We start from the raw sequence: 15,952 nt of genomic DNA, 5'->3' as shown, positions 1-15,952 counted from the left end.
GTGGCATCCAGCATTGACTAGCATCTGTCAAATATCACATATCAGTGCTGGCTGGTGGTGGGGCAAAATCTATGGCAGAAGCAGCAGCGGGGTGGGGAGGCAGGAATCCAACAAACAATATATTTTACCATTTACAGTACAATAGGCTAATAATTCAACAGTGTTAGAATGTAGCAGACGTTATCCTGTCTGCAGAGTTCAAGAACCGCTCCCAACTATTTTTAAGCTGATCTGATACTCTGTGTGTCCTCAGAGACATCTTAACTTGTCTGTTATGAGTTGGTTCCAAATTTTATCATACCAGGTTGCAGCCAGTCCTTTCTGTGGGCATTGCCAGTGCGTAGTTGTTGTCATTCTTGCTGCAAAAAGCAGTTTGTGTCTGTTTTGTGACACTCCCACTGTATATGGTGTAGGGCAGTGGTTTTCAACCAGCGTGCCGTGGCATCCTGGGGTGCCTTCAATGATGGTCAGGAGTGCTGTGGGCAACACTGGTCTCTGTCCCTCTTTCTTTCTCTCCCCCCCCCCCTCCTCTGATGCCCTCTCGCATCTCTGCCTCCCAGAGGCTTGCATGGCTGTTTGTTGCAGCAGCCCTGGCTACAGGCTCCACAAGTGAATGATGCCTCTGGGAGGCACCTCTCTTTGGGGCAAGGGGGGGCAGCTCAGAGATCAGGGACGGCAGCAGGAGCTGCCTGAAGAACTTCTAAGGAGAGGGGAGAGGAGAGGAGGCTGAGGGAACACTCCACAAAGGAGGGTATTCGAAAAAGGGTGAGAGGCTGCCAGCTCTGCAGGCAAGGGCTGACATAACTGGGCTCCTGAGCCCCACCAGGGTGCAGCAGAAAGAATATAGTTGGTTAAGGGAGCCGTGGACTCAAAAAGGTTGAAAACCTCTGGTGCAGGGAATCTGACACACCACATCTTTTCCAACAGAGATAGTTGCTTTTTAAAAAAATAAAAAGAAATTCTGAATTTGTGCTGGTTGCAGACTCCTTACGCATGGCTTCCTGCATTTTAATATTTACAGATTTCATCATGCCAGCTTGACAACACTTTCAATTTTCACTTTTAACCCCATTTCTCAACGTATCTGGAAGGCTTCTGATGTGATTAGCAACCCTTCCTACTTTCTCCAGTCACAGTCTGTTGATAAATTCCCACGCTCTGTTGATGGTCTTCTTATCCTTGCTGACATGTGTGGTGCATATACAAAATGCCCAAGTTGCAGATATTGTTACCAAGGAAATTCTACACCATTCACTTCATTTAGACTAGACACGAGGAACCTTTTTCACCCTGATGGCCACATTCCCTTCTGAGCAACTTTCTGGGGGGCAACGTGCTTTGCAGTGGACAGGGCCATAGGGAAAATTAGGCAGAGGAAGAGATGCAAATGTTATCTCTGTACGGTGGGCTAGTTTCTACATACTCACACAACCCTCTCTATCCATCGAGGCAGGCAAGAGGCATTATCACAGTTCTAGGACACATTCTAGTCAGATAAAAACACTCAAGGAAGGCTTGGTGCAAGGTCAGCAGGTGATGTAGCTCAGGAAGGGGTGTGTTGTGGGAAGGTGAAAGGAGCAAACCAACAGCAAATCACACCAAGAAAGTTGGAGTTAATTCTATAGTAGCAATAGCAGGTTCTGCAAAGGAGTGTCAGGCTGAATGAGCACAGCAACTTATCTCCAGCAGGTCTTGTTCCTATGGATTAGTTGCTAAGACAGAAGTCCCCAGCTCCCCACAGATGCCTAAGTCTCCTTCTCTCCAGGGTTTTCCTCAAGCAATCTGAGACTGCACCTGTGTGAAGCTTATTTCTTTTTTTTGCCCTCTTCATGCCTCTCCTGGTTCTTGGAGACCAGGGGGAGGGCAGCTTGTTGCAACAGGAGTGAGAGACATCTGTGCCTCTTCCCCAGCCAGCCTGATCTCTGCATCTCGGCCTCCCTCCTCTCCTGCTTCAACTTCTGCCTCTGATTCTGGACTGCTCTCTGCCACAGACTGTTCCTGCTCACTAAGCTCTGTTACCTCTTCAGCTTCTGACACCTCCTCTTCCCAGTCTTCTTCCTCTTCTCCTGACCACTCATTGTTGTTCCACCACCAATCCCCTGGCTCTGAGCCTTCTTCCCTTGGGGGCTCCCTAGCTGGTTCCTTCCATCATTCCTCTGTGTTCAACCAGTCTGCGACATTAGGGTCCTTGGAGACTTGGTGAGCTGCATTTGCCCCTGATCCAACCTGAGGTTCCCTCATCCCTAGTTTAGAATTTAAGTTTAGACCATTCATGGATATGTAAGCTCCATTAGAAAGTAAATCAAGAAACCTATACATACCCTTTCCCTTCCGGGACCCATAGAAACAAACACCATCATTTTCTTAAAAACTCCAAGGCAGTCATCAGGGGCAACAGCGGTTCTGCCAATTTTCTGCTCCATTACCCCTCCCACAAAAAACCCCCTGTACACATGGTCTTTGTAAATGGATCATCAATCATGTATCCTTTGAGTATATGATGACAGTAGAAAATCACTTCCTTGAGTCCCTGTAATGTCAATATTCCCTAGGAGAGGCTGGAATAATTCTTACTAGCTATAGCAACAGTGAACAGTATGTGGGTGTTTTCATTCAAGATGTACTAGCAGATTTAATTTGTCAGGAATTTCATTTTAAAGGCTTTGCTCTTGTAGGGGTTAATGTAGGAAAGAAGGCACTATCAGAAGCAGAAACTTGTAAGGTCTGAATGTGGCTGGTATTTGGGAGTCGTTGATTCCAAAACAGAACAGGGTGGGGATGTATCTCACATCCCAACATCAGAGCTTCATCTCAGCAATCTCACTTTGTTTTCCCTTTCTCCGGCTAGCTGATTTATTTCGTTAAATTTAATTACCCAGTAGGTGGTTTATTGATCGTGGAAGCCGGAGCGCTTCTAATTGGCGTGTTAGCTGCAATTTATACTCCCTATAACTTCTTTATCTTTACGAGACTTTGCAGAAGATAAGATCAGTTACGGGGGACATTATCCCATGACGTCATCAACATGAAATAAAGCACAATGGAAATGTCCACCCGAGGCATTAATATTTAGCCACTAGTTAACACATTTCCTTTCATTTATAAAGCAAATGTTATTAAAAGGGTGTTTATAGAAGAAAGAAGATAAGGGAGTCTCCGTTGCTGAGACAAACCACTGAGGCCAGACACTGGCTCCCCTGAGTCTCAGGCAAAGAATTCTCCCAGTCTTGTTTCCTGAAATCTTTTCACTAGGATTGAACCCGACACCCTTTATACGCAAACTTGATCACCCATTCCCACCACCCTTCTGAGTAATACCCCTCCCCACTCTCTCACTATATATAAGGGTCTGGTGACTTCTGTTTCAGTGTATCTGAAGAAGTGTGCATGCACACGAAAGCTCATACCAAGAACAAATTTAGTTGGTCTCTAAGGTGATACTGGAAGGATTTTTTGATTTTTGATTTTATAAAACTTGATCTGGACACTGCATTGTGTGTTAAAATGAAGCTAGGCAGGGCGCATCATGGTATTGTTATAAGAAAAACTGCTCCCTTTCCCTTATGGGATATTCTATAGACCGTATAAGTGGGTTCCCTATCAGCAGGAGAAAATAACAGAGGCCAACCAGAGTATATTGAGAAGCAAAGCATCTTGTACACTATTTGAGGTGTCACTGTTTGTGTGAGAGAGATGTGTTCAAGGAACAAGACCTCCTATTAGCACTTAGGCCTCAGGGACATTTTGTTGAACCTATGCAACCTGTAGGGTTGTAGCTTGCTTTGTTTTATTTGTTTTTCTGTGATGAAAATCAATCTCATAGTTCTGCACTTTGCATTTGACTCAATGCATTGGTCCAAAAACGGGTGCAATTCATACCTTCATTGTATTCATCTCTGGCATAAATTTCTACCACAGGCTGCAGTGTTGTAGCCTCTAAACAACAGATTGGTTTTTGATTGTCTCTGGGTGTGTCCGGGTGCTTTTGTAAATGGAGCAATCTGAAAGTACGCTCGATAATTTCATAGCTGAACCTTGTATCCTTTCTCTGATTGTCGCTCCATTCAGAGCAGCGCCATAGAAACTAGCTACCTCAATTCCAGGGAATTATTTACACATCATTTTCAATACAGATAGCTTCCTGTTACAATAGTCCTAAAAGCTTTGGTGCCAGGGACTGATAAGCACCTAGACTGCTTCTATTATCTTATGAGTCCCTCTTATCATGAGGTAAAGCAATATCTCTACAGAGGCACAGAGTAGCTCCACAAATACGGAATGCTGTTGAGAAGAGAGTGACTTGTTTACCAAAATCAACATTCTTCCTTATTTTTGCAGAATACTAAAGAACTTTTTAATATAGATAGGTAAGAATTTCCTACCTGGTGTGATCACATCAGGAGTGCTGAGAGTTGTTAGGAGACCTCCGTTTCCCTTAGAAAGCTACAATTGATTCCCAGAGTGTTTTAACAACCAATCCTCCTTCACCAGGAATTCAGGAAAATGTAGCTTTTGGAGGAATGGTCTCCAGACAACTCCAGCTTCTTTCTCTTTTCAAAAGTGACAAGGAAAATTGGCCAGATGGAAGGGAGCCCAGGGTGGCCAACAATTTGGTCGGCACATTTCTTTACAAGAACCCTGGCAACCAGGAGCGGGGCTGGCCTAAGACATCTCAGTACCCAGTTCTGCTGCTCCTGTGATCCTGCTGCCTGAGGTGGTCACCTCACCTTGCCTTATGAGGGGCCCAGCCCTGACCAGGAGGCACCAGTTGGTTCTTTTGAATGTAGCCAGTGGTTCACTAATAGACCCTGGTGATGCCTTTGGTCCAGTACTGACACAAATCAGGGATGGAGAACTTGTGGCCTTCCAGATATTGCTTGACTCCAGTTCCCATCAGGCTCAGCCCTCGTGGCAAATTGTCAGGGAGGATGGGGGCTGTTGTCCAACAGAGGCGCCAACTCGTGCCCAAGATTGAGGGAACCTGGAGCGCATTGTGTGTGTGTATGTGTGATGATGTCATGCACATGTTGCATCACCAGGAGGAGGCCGAGTGTGGAGCCTAGCATGTCATGGTTTCAGTAGCCAGCAGCTCCCCCTCTCTTGCGCTCAGAAGGAGCTGGCCACTGAAGCCACGCCATGCTTGGCTCCATGCTCAGCCTCCTGCACCCCCTCAAGATTGAGGGGGCTGGGCCCACTCCCCCAAAATACTGAAGGAGCCGAGGACTCGGCCCTATAGAGTTGGTGGCAGTGTTGTCCAATAGCACCTGGAGAGCCTCAGCTTTCATGTCCATGGTTTAATTAACGCTCTTTTTTAGAATATTTTGTGTGTGTGTGTGTGTGTGTAGCATAGAAATCCATGTAGCTATACTGTTATCTCTTTTGTTATTGTTGTTCATGATTATAATTTATTTGGTTCCACTCCCTCACGCCCAGGCTTATCAACCGAAAACTTGCTGGCTGTACTTTGAGGTCTTTTTATGCACATTTTGTTCAAAAAGGACATTCAACTTTTTCAGATTTCCTTCCAAACAATTTAAAAGAAGCTACGTTTGAGGCATCAACCTAGTTCCAAAACAGGATCAAAGCCATTTTTGAAAGCTATTATGAGGAAAGGAAAGGAAAGGAAAATCATTCTATTATATGTGGGGCCTTAAAAAAATGAAATAAAAAAACCCAACATGGGTGAGAAGATTTGAGATGTGATTGTGTCCTCCATAAATCAATGCCATCAAATTATGTTGGTGCGCCAAGTCTCAGCTAGACTTTGGACCCAATGCTGTGAGCCATAATATTGGGGCTGGCGGGGGAGAAGGGGCAAAGAGATAGCATTTTCCCTATTTTATTACAGTGCTGTGTGTGTGTGTGTGTGTGTGTGTGTGTGTGTTGCTGTTATTAATCATACTTCCTCTTCTGTTCTCATCATTAAAGTTCCCTAAAGGATTAACCAATGATTTAGATGTGGATTAGTATGTAAAAAGCTGCGGAAATATCAGGTTCTTAGTCCCTTCCCAGCGCAGGGGTAATAATGAAAAAGAGCCTCTAGCTACCCCTTTGCAATAGCAGCTGGGCATTGCTCTTTGATGAGTTTTACGGTTTACAGGGACCCCTTGCTAATGCTCTGTAGGCCCAATCCTGACCTTTTTCATTGGTGATTGTATGTAATTGCATGCACCTCTGTGGCAAAGTCTCCTTTGATAGGTGAAAACAAAAGAAGACACACTCGGTAATTTGAGAAGAGAGTGTGATAAACCAGTGTTTTTCAACCACTGTTCCGCGGCACACTAGTGTGCCGTGAGATGTTGCCTGGTGTGCCGTGGGAAAAATTGTGTTTATTTGATTCCTTTTCAAGAGAATTACTTTATATATAGTCAATATAGGCACAGCGTTAAATTTTTTAACATTTTCTAATGGTGGTGTGCCTCGTGATTTTTTTCATGAAACAAGTGTGCCTTTGCCCAAAAAAGGTTGAAAAACACTGTGATAAACTACTGAGCCAATGTTTAATGAGATGAATATTTTAACTTAAGGCTGTGTGTTTGTGTGAGCAAGTAAGGGAGAAAGAGTATTGGTCTCACATATATCCTTCTTTCGCTGAGAGCTCAGAGCAAGAGTCCTGGTGATGGTCAGGGGTTCTTCTGAGGTAGCAGATATGGCTACTTTTACTGTAATTTAATGAGTATTCCAGGTTAAAACATTTTGCATAATATAATAAGCAGCATTTCATAAAAATTGCCAATGACTACCATTCATAATTATTTGCAGGATGGGGTGGGGTGGAGAGTTTCATTCATTTCTGAACCAATGAAAACTTGACATGAACAGGAAGGCCCATTCATTTCAGTTTTGATTCATTTTGAAACTTATGTCTTGAGCAATGAAGGAGGGGGTGGGGTTTGTCACTCACATTTCTACACCTTCATACTAATTTGTCACTCATTTGGGGTGTGTGTGGGGGGGAAGAGGCTTGCTTTTCTATGTTGTGGCTGATTGCAGTGGTTTTACTGTAATTTTTGACTTTTCTGTTATTCTTTTGTCTATTTTTTTATAATTCACTTCAAGACTTTTTCTGTAGTAAGCAACTATAAATTACTGGTACTCCATTTCTTGACAAACCTGTTATCTCATTGATTGCCTTCTTTGGTCCTTCCTATATTTACTAGTTTAGCCATATAGGCTGTATCCTTTTTTTTCTATTCTGGGAAGGTCAGCTCCCCACTCTCTCCCGCCACCCCATTCCTGGCAGGCTGCCATTAACAAATGAGTATTCATCTCAATATATTTTTGAGGTACAGCTCCTTTAAGGTACCCAAGCAGTATAACTAAAGGATCTTTTGGAAGACCACAGCCAACAATGATTATGACAGTATTAAATTCCAGTATCTTATCATGTTGGGCTATGTCTAGAAAATAGGAGCTTGGCAGTCTCCTAATTGTATTTTTCTGTCTTATAGAAATAGATGAGAAGAGAATGAACAACAACTCCCAAGATGATGTAAGTTCATTATGCTTTAAGAAATTGATAAATTGCTGATAAATTGCTGTCTAACAAACATTCAGAAATATGTTATTTCCCCCCCTTATGATTATCCTGCAGTGGACTTGAGCAAGACTTCCTAAACTGTGTAATAATAATAATAATAATAATAATAATAATAATAATTTATTTATTTATACCCGGCCCATGTGGCGGGTTTCCCCAGCCACTCTGGGTGGCTCCCAACAGAATATTAAAAACACGATAAAACATCAAACATTAAAAAACTTCCCTAAACAGGGCTGCCTTCAGATGTCTTCTAAAAGTCAGATAGTTGTTTATTTCCTTGAAATCTGATGGGGGGGGGTGTTCCACATAGTGGGTGCCACTACCAAGAAGGCCCTCTGCCTGGTTCCCTGTAACCTTGCTTCTCACAGTGAGGGAACCGCCAGAAGGCCCTCAGAACTGGACTCCAGTGTCTGGGCTGAATGATGGGAGTGAAGATGCTCCTTCAGGGATGAACTGGTGTGTAGAGAGAGAACTGCGAAAGTGAATCAAAAATATATTAATTAAAATAATTGCAGATATTGGTCCAAAATGCTGCTCTCTGTTAAGTCTCTGACAGTGCAGTCTACGAGAAGTAAGGCCTATTAAAATTCAGTGGGACTTACTCTCAAGTAAGTGTGTATAGGATTGCAGCATTAATAACCCACTGCTCTTAAATTGGCTGCTTCAGTCTCCTTTGGGAGTGATTCATTTCACCTGGTGACTGGCCCATTCATTCACTCCTGATGCAGATGCCTATCTTCAGAGAAGGCTGCCTGCTGCATCTCTGCATGAGTTCTTGCCTTGAACTTGCATTCTTTCAGTCACACGGCACACTGAGAATAGCAAAACACGGAGCTGTGGGCTCTTTGTCAGCAGAGGATTATTACACATTCATACCTTTTTGGATGTAAGAGCGAAGCATTACCCAATTCTTAATACAACCGTCAGATATGTGGGAAAGCTGTGCTCTTAATTGTATTTTCTAACACTATGAGTCCCTTGGAGTTCAGTATCACTTGTTTCATATTAAATGTGTAAACTCAGATTTAAAGAGGGAACTTCAACCATATGCTGCAGCATGGAGGGCTCCCTTTCCATGTTTTTGCTAACAGTTTTCCGTTCCCTTCCTCCATCAGTCAGTATTATGGCCACTGGGCATGCCCGCTCCTCACTGGGCTATTTTTTAGCATCCCTCCTCCCCCTATTAGGCTGGCGGGGGGGGGGGGATTAGATTTATTACATATGCACAAACCTTGGGGTTTCCTCAAGGCTTCTGATATCTCCCTCTTATGGTGCCATTTTTGGCTCCCTACCTACATTTGCATCTGAACTTTGAAAATAAGGGAAATTATATCCAACATAATCAGAGATGAGAATTTTTTCCACCTTTGTGCACTCCTTCTCCATGCCCTGAATCTCTCTCGTTTTCACTGGAGATTCAGACAAACCAGCATTGCTTTAAATAGCAATGAACACTATTGATTCCCCCCCTCTTTAAGATTTAGCTCCAAACATTTAAAAGCATTCAGTGAAGAGCATCAACATCCCATCATGCAATAAATATAATTAGCACTCTCTGAATGTACCCAATAATTTATTCATAAATATCATCTTTCCATCCATTACCTTAAACTATTATGAAGCACTTTAAATATTATAGGCCAGCTTACACAGCTACTGAATCTTCATTGATTAGACTAGGTATGTTAAAAATATACTTCTTACGTACTAGATCTAAGCCTCTAGGGAAATGGAGTAAAGCTTTTTAAGTGAAGATTTAAATATAGTACTAACTTCTACAATTTCACTGTGTTGGAGTACAGGAGGGTGAACTTTGCAGACCTTTTATAATGCTGCAAGACTGACATCATTCAATTGCATGTTTTTTTCTAGTGTAGTCAGGCTTTTTGAATTAATGATTATCTCCAACATAAAAAAATAAGTAATGGACTATAAAATGTGGTACATACTCAAGAGTTGAAAAGAATCCACTTCCCTTCAAAATCCCAAGCTATATTTTTAGGCTCCACATTTCATCTTCATATTGTTTCATTCATTTCCCCCTCCCCCCTTTTGATTAATATCCGTTATTTTCCTTAACCATTCAGAAACAGGTGGAACAACTGTAGTTTGACAATGTCTAGCCCATAAAATTTATTTAAACTTGCTCTTCTTTTTCCTGGGAAGAATGATCCTAGCCAACTGGAGATCACAAAACAAAGATGATGTCGTTACAACCCTGTCATAGTTGACTATGTGATGGTGACACCACCGAGCCAATCGAGAGTGAAATAGGCTTCTTAGATCAGGAGCACTCTCACTTTGAATGGGTGATCATCCTATCATCCTGTTTCAGAGCAGTCCCCACAAAATCTCTCTCTCTCTCTCTCTCTCTCTCTCTCTCTCTGTGTGTGTGTGTGTGTGTGTGTGTACTTTTAGCTTCAAACATACCCTTTTAATTAAAGAGCTCAGACCTAATATAATTGTCAACACAGGATCAATAAGCGGTGTCGACAAACAATATTAGTAACTAAGCGATCAATATAAAGCATTCAGGGTACCATGAGAAAACCTCAAATAGGAAGAAATGTCTCTAGTTTATTGTCTGACTTTATTGCTTTGCTCTTAGTTTTCTTGAAATGTCGTTCTTTTCTATCCTTAGACACAGAATGCTTCTCCCAAGCAGAGGAAGCAGAGTGTCTATACCCCTCCTGCCATGAAAGGTACTGTGCAGGTACTGTTTCTTGCCATGCTAATAACGCCTGTTTTGTTGTGCATGACATCTCTCAAAACCCAAAAACTAAATGGCAACTCCCAACTTGGGCTCTCATTAACAGGATAACTTTATAATGACCTGGAGTGGAAAAGATACATGGCCATGATCCACACACCTTGCAGCTTCTCTAACTCCTTTGAAAGACTGTCAGCACACTGCTCTTTCACTTGTATCTGGGTATGTTTAGCCTGGAGAAGAGAAGGTTAAGGGGTGATATGATAGCCATGTTCAAATATATAAAAGGATGTCATATAGAGGAGGGTGAAAGGTTGTTTTCTGCTGCTCCAGAAAAGAAGACATGGGGCAATGGATTCAAACTACAAGAAAGAAGATTCCACCTAAACATTAGGAAGAAGTTCCTGACAGTAAGAGCTGTTCAGCAGTGGAATTTGCTGCCAAGGAGTGTGGTGGAGTCTCCTTCTTTGGAGGTCTTTAAGCGGAGGCTTGACAGCCATCTGTCAGGAATGCTTTGATGGTGTTTCCTGCCTGGCAGGGGGTTGGACTGGATGGCCCTTGTGGTCTCTTCCAACTCTATGATTCTATGATTCTATGTATCTGCAGGGGGTGGGGTGGGATTACTTGAGGAGAGTTCTGGGGGCCATAAAGGAAGACCCGGGGACCATATTCAGCAACCAATCCCTATTCTAAATCCTCTGCCGCTAAAAAATGGACCCTCCAGACTCTATGCAATGTCTCCTCTCTGCTTAAATATTGCAATATAGCTTTCCCACGACATCATTATCATACTACAGTAGTGTGTGACTGACAGCATAACCGCCACCCCCCAAAAAAACAGATTTCCTTCCTGTACACTTTTTTCAAGGCATCATCCACTCGCCCTTCTAGCAGGAAATGGCTTACTCAGCTATGTATGTGTGTTTTACTGGAATGCAGCGCACTGGAAAAATCAATGTGAGTGCTATTGATTGCAGAGCTATCTCCAGAGCAAGGCAGACAGCAGCCGAGAGAGCCGTTCGACACAGGATCCTTGTGAGGCTTATGTTTCTGTGCTTAATGGATGTTGGGAGACACTCTCTCCATTTGAAGAGCCTCTGTCGTTCTCATCTCCCGAGTGATGCTTATACACACACTTGTGTGGTAAGCAAAATCGCAGATTGGGAATCCTGACGCTTCTTGATTTGGATTTCCTCATCGCAGGAGCATTTCCCCTGTGTTCTGGTCACTTATCAGATAACCCTCCATTAAACACAGACACAGGAGCCAATTGCACGAGCAAACTGTGATGTGTTGGTGCAGAGCCAGGGATAAAACCTGCTGCCCGTAAAGCACACCCAGGTCAGGGAATCACTTTCCAGCACTGTCTCAGATGTTTGAAATGCACCTGAATGGATTAATGTGGAACAGCAGGCTGGGAAGATCTGGTAGTCTTAGGCGATGCACAAGCTTCCCTTCATTAACCCCAGAGGGAGCTTAAGATTTGTTCATGAACTAAGGCAGGAGAGAAACATTTCTCAGCACTTTCCCTTCTGGGCATTCTTCCAGGGCCACATGCCAGCAGGGGTGGGACCAGAGGCATCACTGTTGGCATCTGTCTGTCATGAGAGACAATGGAGTGCGCATCCACGGGTGAAGTCAAGCCACTGTGTTAGTGATATAAGTTTTTTAAAAAAACACTTCTCCTTTTCCCTTATGGGGTACCCAAGAGCCCATATAGAGTCCTTTTGTAGGTTCTCTATCAGTAGGAGAAAATAACAGAGACCAACCAGAGAATATTGAGAAGCAAAGCTGCTAGTAAGCCTGATCTTTATTCACTGTTACAACAGGGTGCTCCCCCACACGCAGGAGAGAGGAAGAGGACCCAGAGCTATGCGCACAAGCCCTTATATAGACATTTTAAATTGCCTGCCCTGGAGTCCAAGACCACCCCCAGAAACATCATGTGTACATCACAGAAGGGCTGTAGCCCAAGACCACCCCCCAGATACATCATACCTACATCACAGAAAAGGCGGTCTACAACAGAAATCTGAATGCATTGTTTATCTCCTGTCTGGCAAGTTACCTGGTTGCATTATCTGGGTTTGGGCCACTCTTTTGTTATTATAACTACTTAATTCTTGAATCTAGGTCACAGGCTCACACTCTTTTGTACAGTAGGCCAGTTTCCACACACATTACTCTTTATCCTCCATCTAGTCAAGCAAGAAGCACAAACGGAGCTCAAAGACACATTCCAGCCAGGTATAAACACTCAAGCAAAGGCGCCAAACATGGCTGGGAAGGGGGCCTGGCCTGGGGAAGAGTCCCAAGGCCCTTAAGGGCCACACTTGGCTGCTGGGCCTGAGGTTCCCCAGATTTACCCAGGGGGAAAAGCAGTCAAGGTGGTACGGCAATAGCATTGTTGGCTGCTACTCCTTTGTGGGGATTCCTTTACCCCCGAGGAGTGTGCTGGGACTGGTTTTACTCAGGGGGAAATTATTCAATGTTTAATCCCATTTGATGGGTTATCCATATAAATATTTGAGCTGGATTGGCTATGACAACACTAAAGTTTAAAGCGGGAGATTCTAATTGGACTGTCATGTTGAGCCAACAAGATTTGTCAGTGGCTGCAATCGTTGACTTTCTAGCCACATTTAGTGGCTAAAGGGACAAAGTGTTGCAAAGCCAGCATTCACTAAAAACTAAAGGAGGCACAAATCTGTCATGTTCTGTTTCTCTCTGTGTATGCATTTTAGCCTATATATGCATTTTTGCAAGCCTTTCCTCCCTTGTACAAGCTCAGATTAGGGAGATGACGAAGGAATGCCATCTTGCTTCGCTCATCTACCTCTTCATTTGTCATCCTCCACAGCAGCTTAGTCTCTCAAGGGTATTAATGAGCATCCTTGTGACATTATGCTTTAGAAAACAGGAACAATCCTTACCTGTCCTTTAATTGCACCCTGTTTTTACCAGAGCCGTCTTTCCCATAGGGCTTAGTGGTGCATTGCACCAGGGCGCCAGCCTCTCAGGGGTGCCCCAGTGAGTGGGGGAACTACGCAGCTTTGCTGGCGGCCTCCCATTTCCCTGCACACCCGCCAATGGCGCCCCGTCAACTATATGGCTGGTGGGCATGCAGCTTCCCTCCCAAGCCTTTGCGGGGATTGCTCTCCTGCAGCGGCATGGGGGAGAGTTGCGCCCCCCCCCCCATGGCTGGCAGTGCGTAGCTTCGCTCCCCCACTATCCGTGGTAATTTAGGGGCACTGGGAGGATATTTGCACCCGGCGCCGCATCTGCTAAAGGCCCTGATTTTTACTTCAAAAAAAGCAAGGGAAATAACTCTATGGTTGAGCCCATGCTTTGCAGGCACCAGGTTCAATCCATGGTCTCTCTAGGTAGGGCTGAGAATAGTTCTTGCCTGAAACTCTGAAGAGCTTCTGCCATTCAGTGTAGACAATAATGAGTTAGATGGACCAATGGGCTTAGGTTAGCAGGATGCTTGCACAATCCCAAACATGTTGCCTTCTGTCCAACCAGGAAATAATTTGCATCAGTTACAGCCATCATCAGATAACAAAAGGATTCCCTTCAGAAGCAGAGGTCACCTTGGCATTGTGTTCCTGAACTGAAAAAGAACCGGGTGTAATTCTAGCAGTAGATACAAAAATTCACAAATCTGTGGATTAAAGCTAACTCGGCGGAGATAACATACACTGTCTCTTCCTGAACGGAGGGACACCTCTGTGAGTGGAATGAGATCTATGGATTGAATTCATTCTGCTGGGTTTGAACTGGATTGCTGATTTAAGCTGACAAAATAAAGCCAGCGATAAACTTTGTGTTTAAAATAGTGAGTGGGAAAGTATGAAGCAATTGAAAGGTTTATCAGCTGCTATTTAATGCCAACTGAAAAAGTTATTTTTTTTTATCAATATGCAGCGTTTTCACGGATTGCTTATTAGGTGTAGGAAATTCAACCCTTTCTCCACACAACACAGACCAGTTGCCCCAGTTCTGTGCTCTGTGTGGATGTACTCTAGGCAGAGAGGATACTTACACAGCTGATTAAATGTTTTGTTAAATATAGGAGCTCAGGCTTCAAGATTACTTTCTGTTTCATTGATATATGACAGCACTCAAGTACTCTTAAAATGGATTCCCGCTGCCTGGTTTCAAAACAACTTGTTATTAGTAACAAGGCTCCCTCTAGTGGATCTGAGGAGTGTTTTTTTGCACTTCCTGTTCCTGACTCTCGATAACCCAATGGCACAGAACTAGCAGAAGAGACAGACACGAGAGCTTTGACTTCCTTGAGAGTCGAAGTGGGATTTTCGGTTTCCCCAGAAGTCCAGCACTCTCATATATATATATATTCAGTTTCTTATTCTTTTTAAAAACATACAAATCCAATATTTCCCCAACAAACATATATATTTAGACTTCCCCTCCACACCCCTTTTGTGGTTTCTTATATTTTTTAATTCTTAGCACTGCATTTCTCTCATTATTCCAATTATTAATTACTCCCTAGTTTTCCCTTTAACATTAATTTTAACTGCTTGGTTTTAAGTTAATCCTGCTAACGAACTTACACGTGGACAAGAACTTTTCAGATTTTCCACATATGTTCCCCCAGGCTTTAATAAAATATTTTTCCTCTTGGCTTCTTATTGCTCCCGTAAGTTTTGCCATTTCAGCATAGTCCATTAATTTAATCTGCCGCTCCTCCTGCAAACCCAGTGCTTCATAGAGCTGCTCAGCCCAGTAGCAGAGTGGCCACGTGGAAGCAACATGGCAGCAACGGAGAGCTCATATGTGAATTTTCTTTCTGCTTATGTGAGGTTTAGGATTGCAGCCCTTATCCCAAGTATACTACATTGATTGACAGGGGGATTGCACAGGAAGTATGATTTCTGCTCTCCTCCCTACCCCGCCCCCCAAAAGAACCCAAACCTTTGTTGACTGGTGGATCTTTCCTCAGATCTGCTCTAAATGTGAGCGACATGTGCCTGTAGACATTTTAAAAAAAATAACTAAGGATAACATAAGTTGAACTTCCTCTGAACTTGCCCCAAAATGGAAAGAAGCAGAAGTCCCAAGTAAAGGAAGAATGGATACAAAAACTTGTGGAATATGCAGAAATGGCGAAACTTACCGGAAGAATGAGAAATCAAGATAACAAACTCTTTATAAAAGAACAGAAATGGTTTATCAAATATCTACAGATAAATTGTAAACAGATAAAAACATTAGCAGGATTTTTGCAATAACCTGCAGTTTTATAAGAGTATATATTTACAGTAGATAATTAAATGCGTAAGTTAAATGAATTTGGATATGCAGAAGATATGAAAAAATAAATTTAGGGAACCGCAGAACGAGGGGGAAGGAAGTCCGATTTTGAAACGTTAAATGGATTGTAAAATTCATGAAATTTATAAATTTGAAAAGTATAAATAAAAAACTAAGAAATAGAACTCCCACTGAACTTGACAGACACTTTGCCCCACACCCCCAAATTTAAAAAAGGTCTGCACAAGAAAAGCACAGGGTACACAGTAGCACAACAGAAGGGTTGTCATCCCCCCCATACATGCTCATCTCTGTGTGTGTTTTTATTCTTCTTCTTCTTCTGTTTTTATACAGATTGGGGTTTTTTTTTATCTTGCGGTATCATTTAAAAGCTTTAATAAAAAAGATACGAAAAAAAA

General features: G+C 43.0%; 1 protein-coding gene across 2 annotated transcripts in view; it reads left to right on the top strand.

Moving 5' to 3' along the window:
• PPP1R1C (protein phosphatase 1 regulatory inhibitor subunit 1C) overlaps nucleotides 1–15,952 on the top strand; it is a 36,408-nt gene that overhangs the window by 9,864 nt on the left and 10,592 nt on the right. Inside the window, exons 3-4 of one of the 2 annotated variants that reach the window (XM_033166994.1) lie at nucleotides 7,452–7,492; nucleotides 10,185–10,256. In XM_033166994.1, coding sequence (XP_033022885.1) covers nucleotides 7,452–7,492; nucleotides 10,185–10,256 — 113 coding nt within the window. The remainder of the gene's footprint in view (nucleotides 1–7,451; nucleotides 7,493–10,184; nucleotides 10,257–15,952) is intronic. The other variant, XM_033166985.1, reaches the window with a different exon arrangement.

This window comes from Lacerta agilis, chromosome 1 (genome assembly GCF_009819535.1).
Source record: "Lacerta agilis isolate rLacAgi1 chromosome 1, rLacAgi1.pri, whole genome shotgun sequence".
Taxonomy (NCBI): domain Eukaryota; kingdom Metazoa; phylum Chordata; class Lepidosauria; order Squamata; family Lacertidae; genus Lacerta; species Lacerta agilis.
Note: the sequence above shows the minus strand (reverse complement) of the source record. Positions and strands in the feature narration are given on the sequence as shown.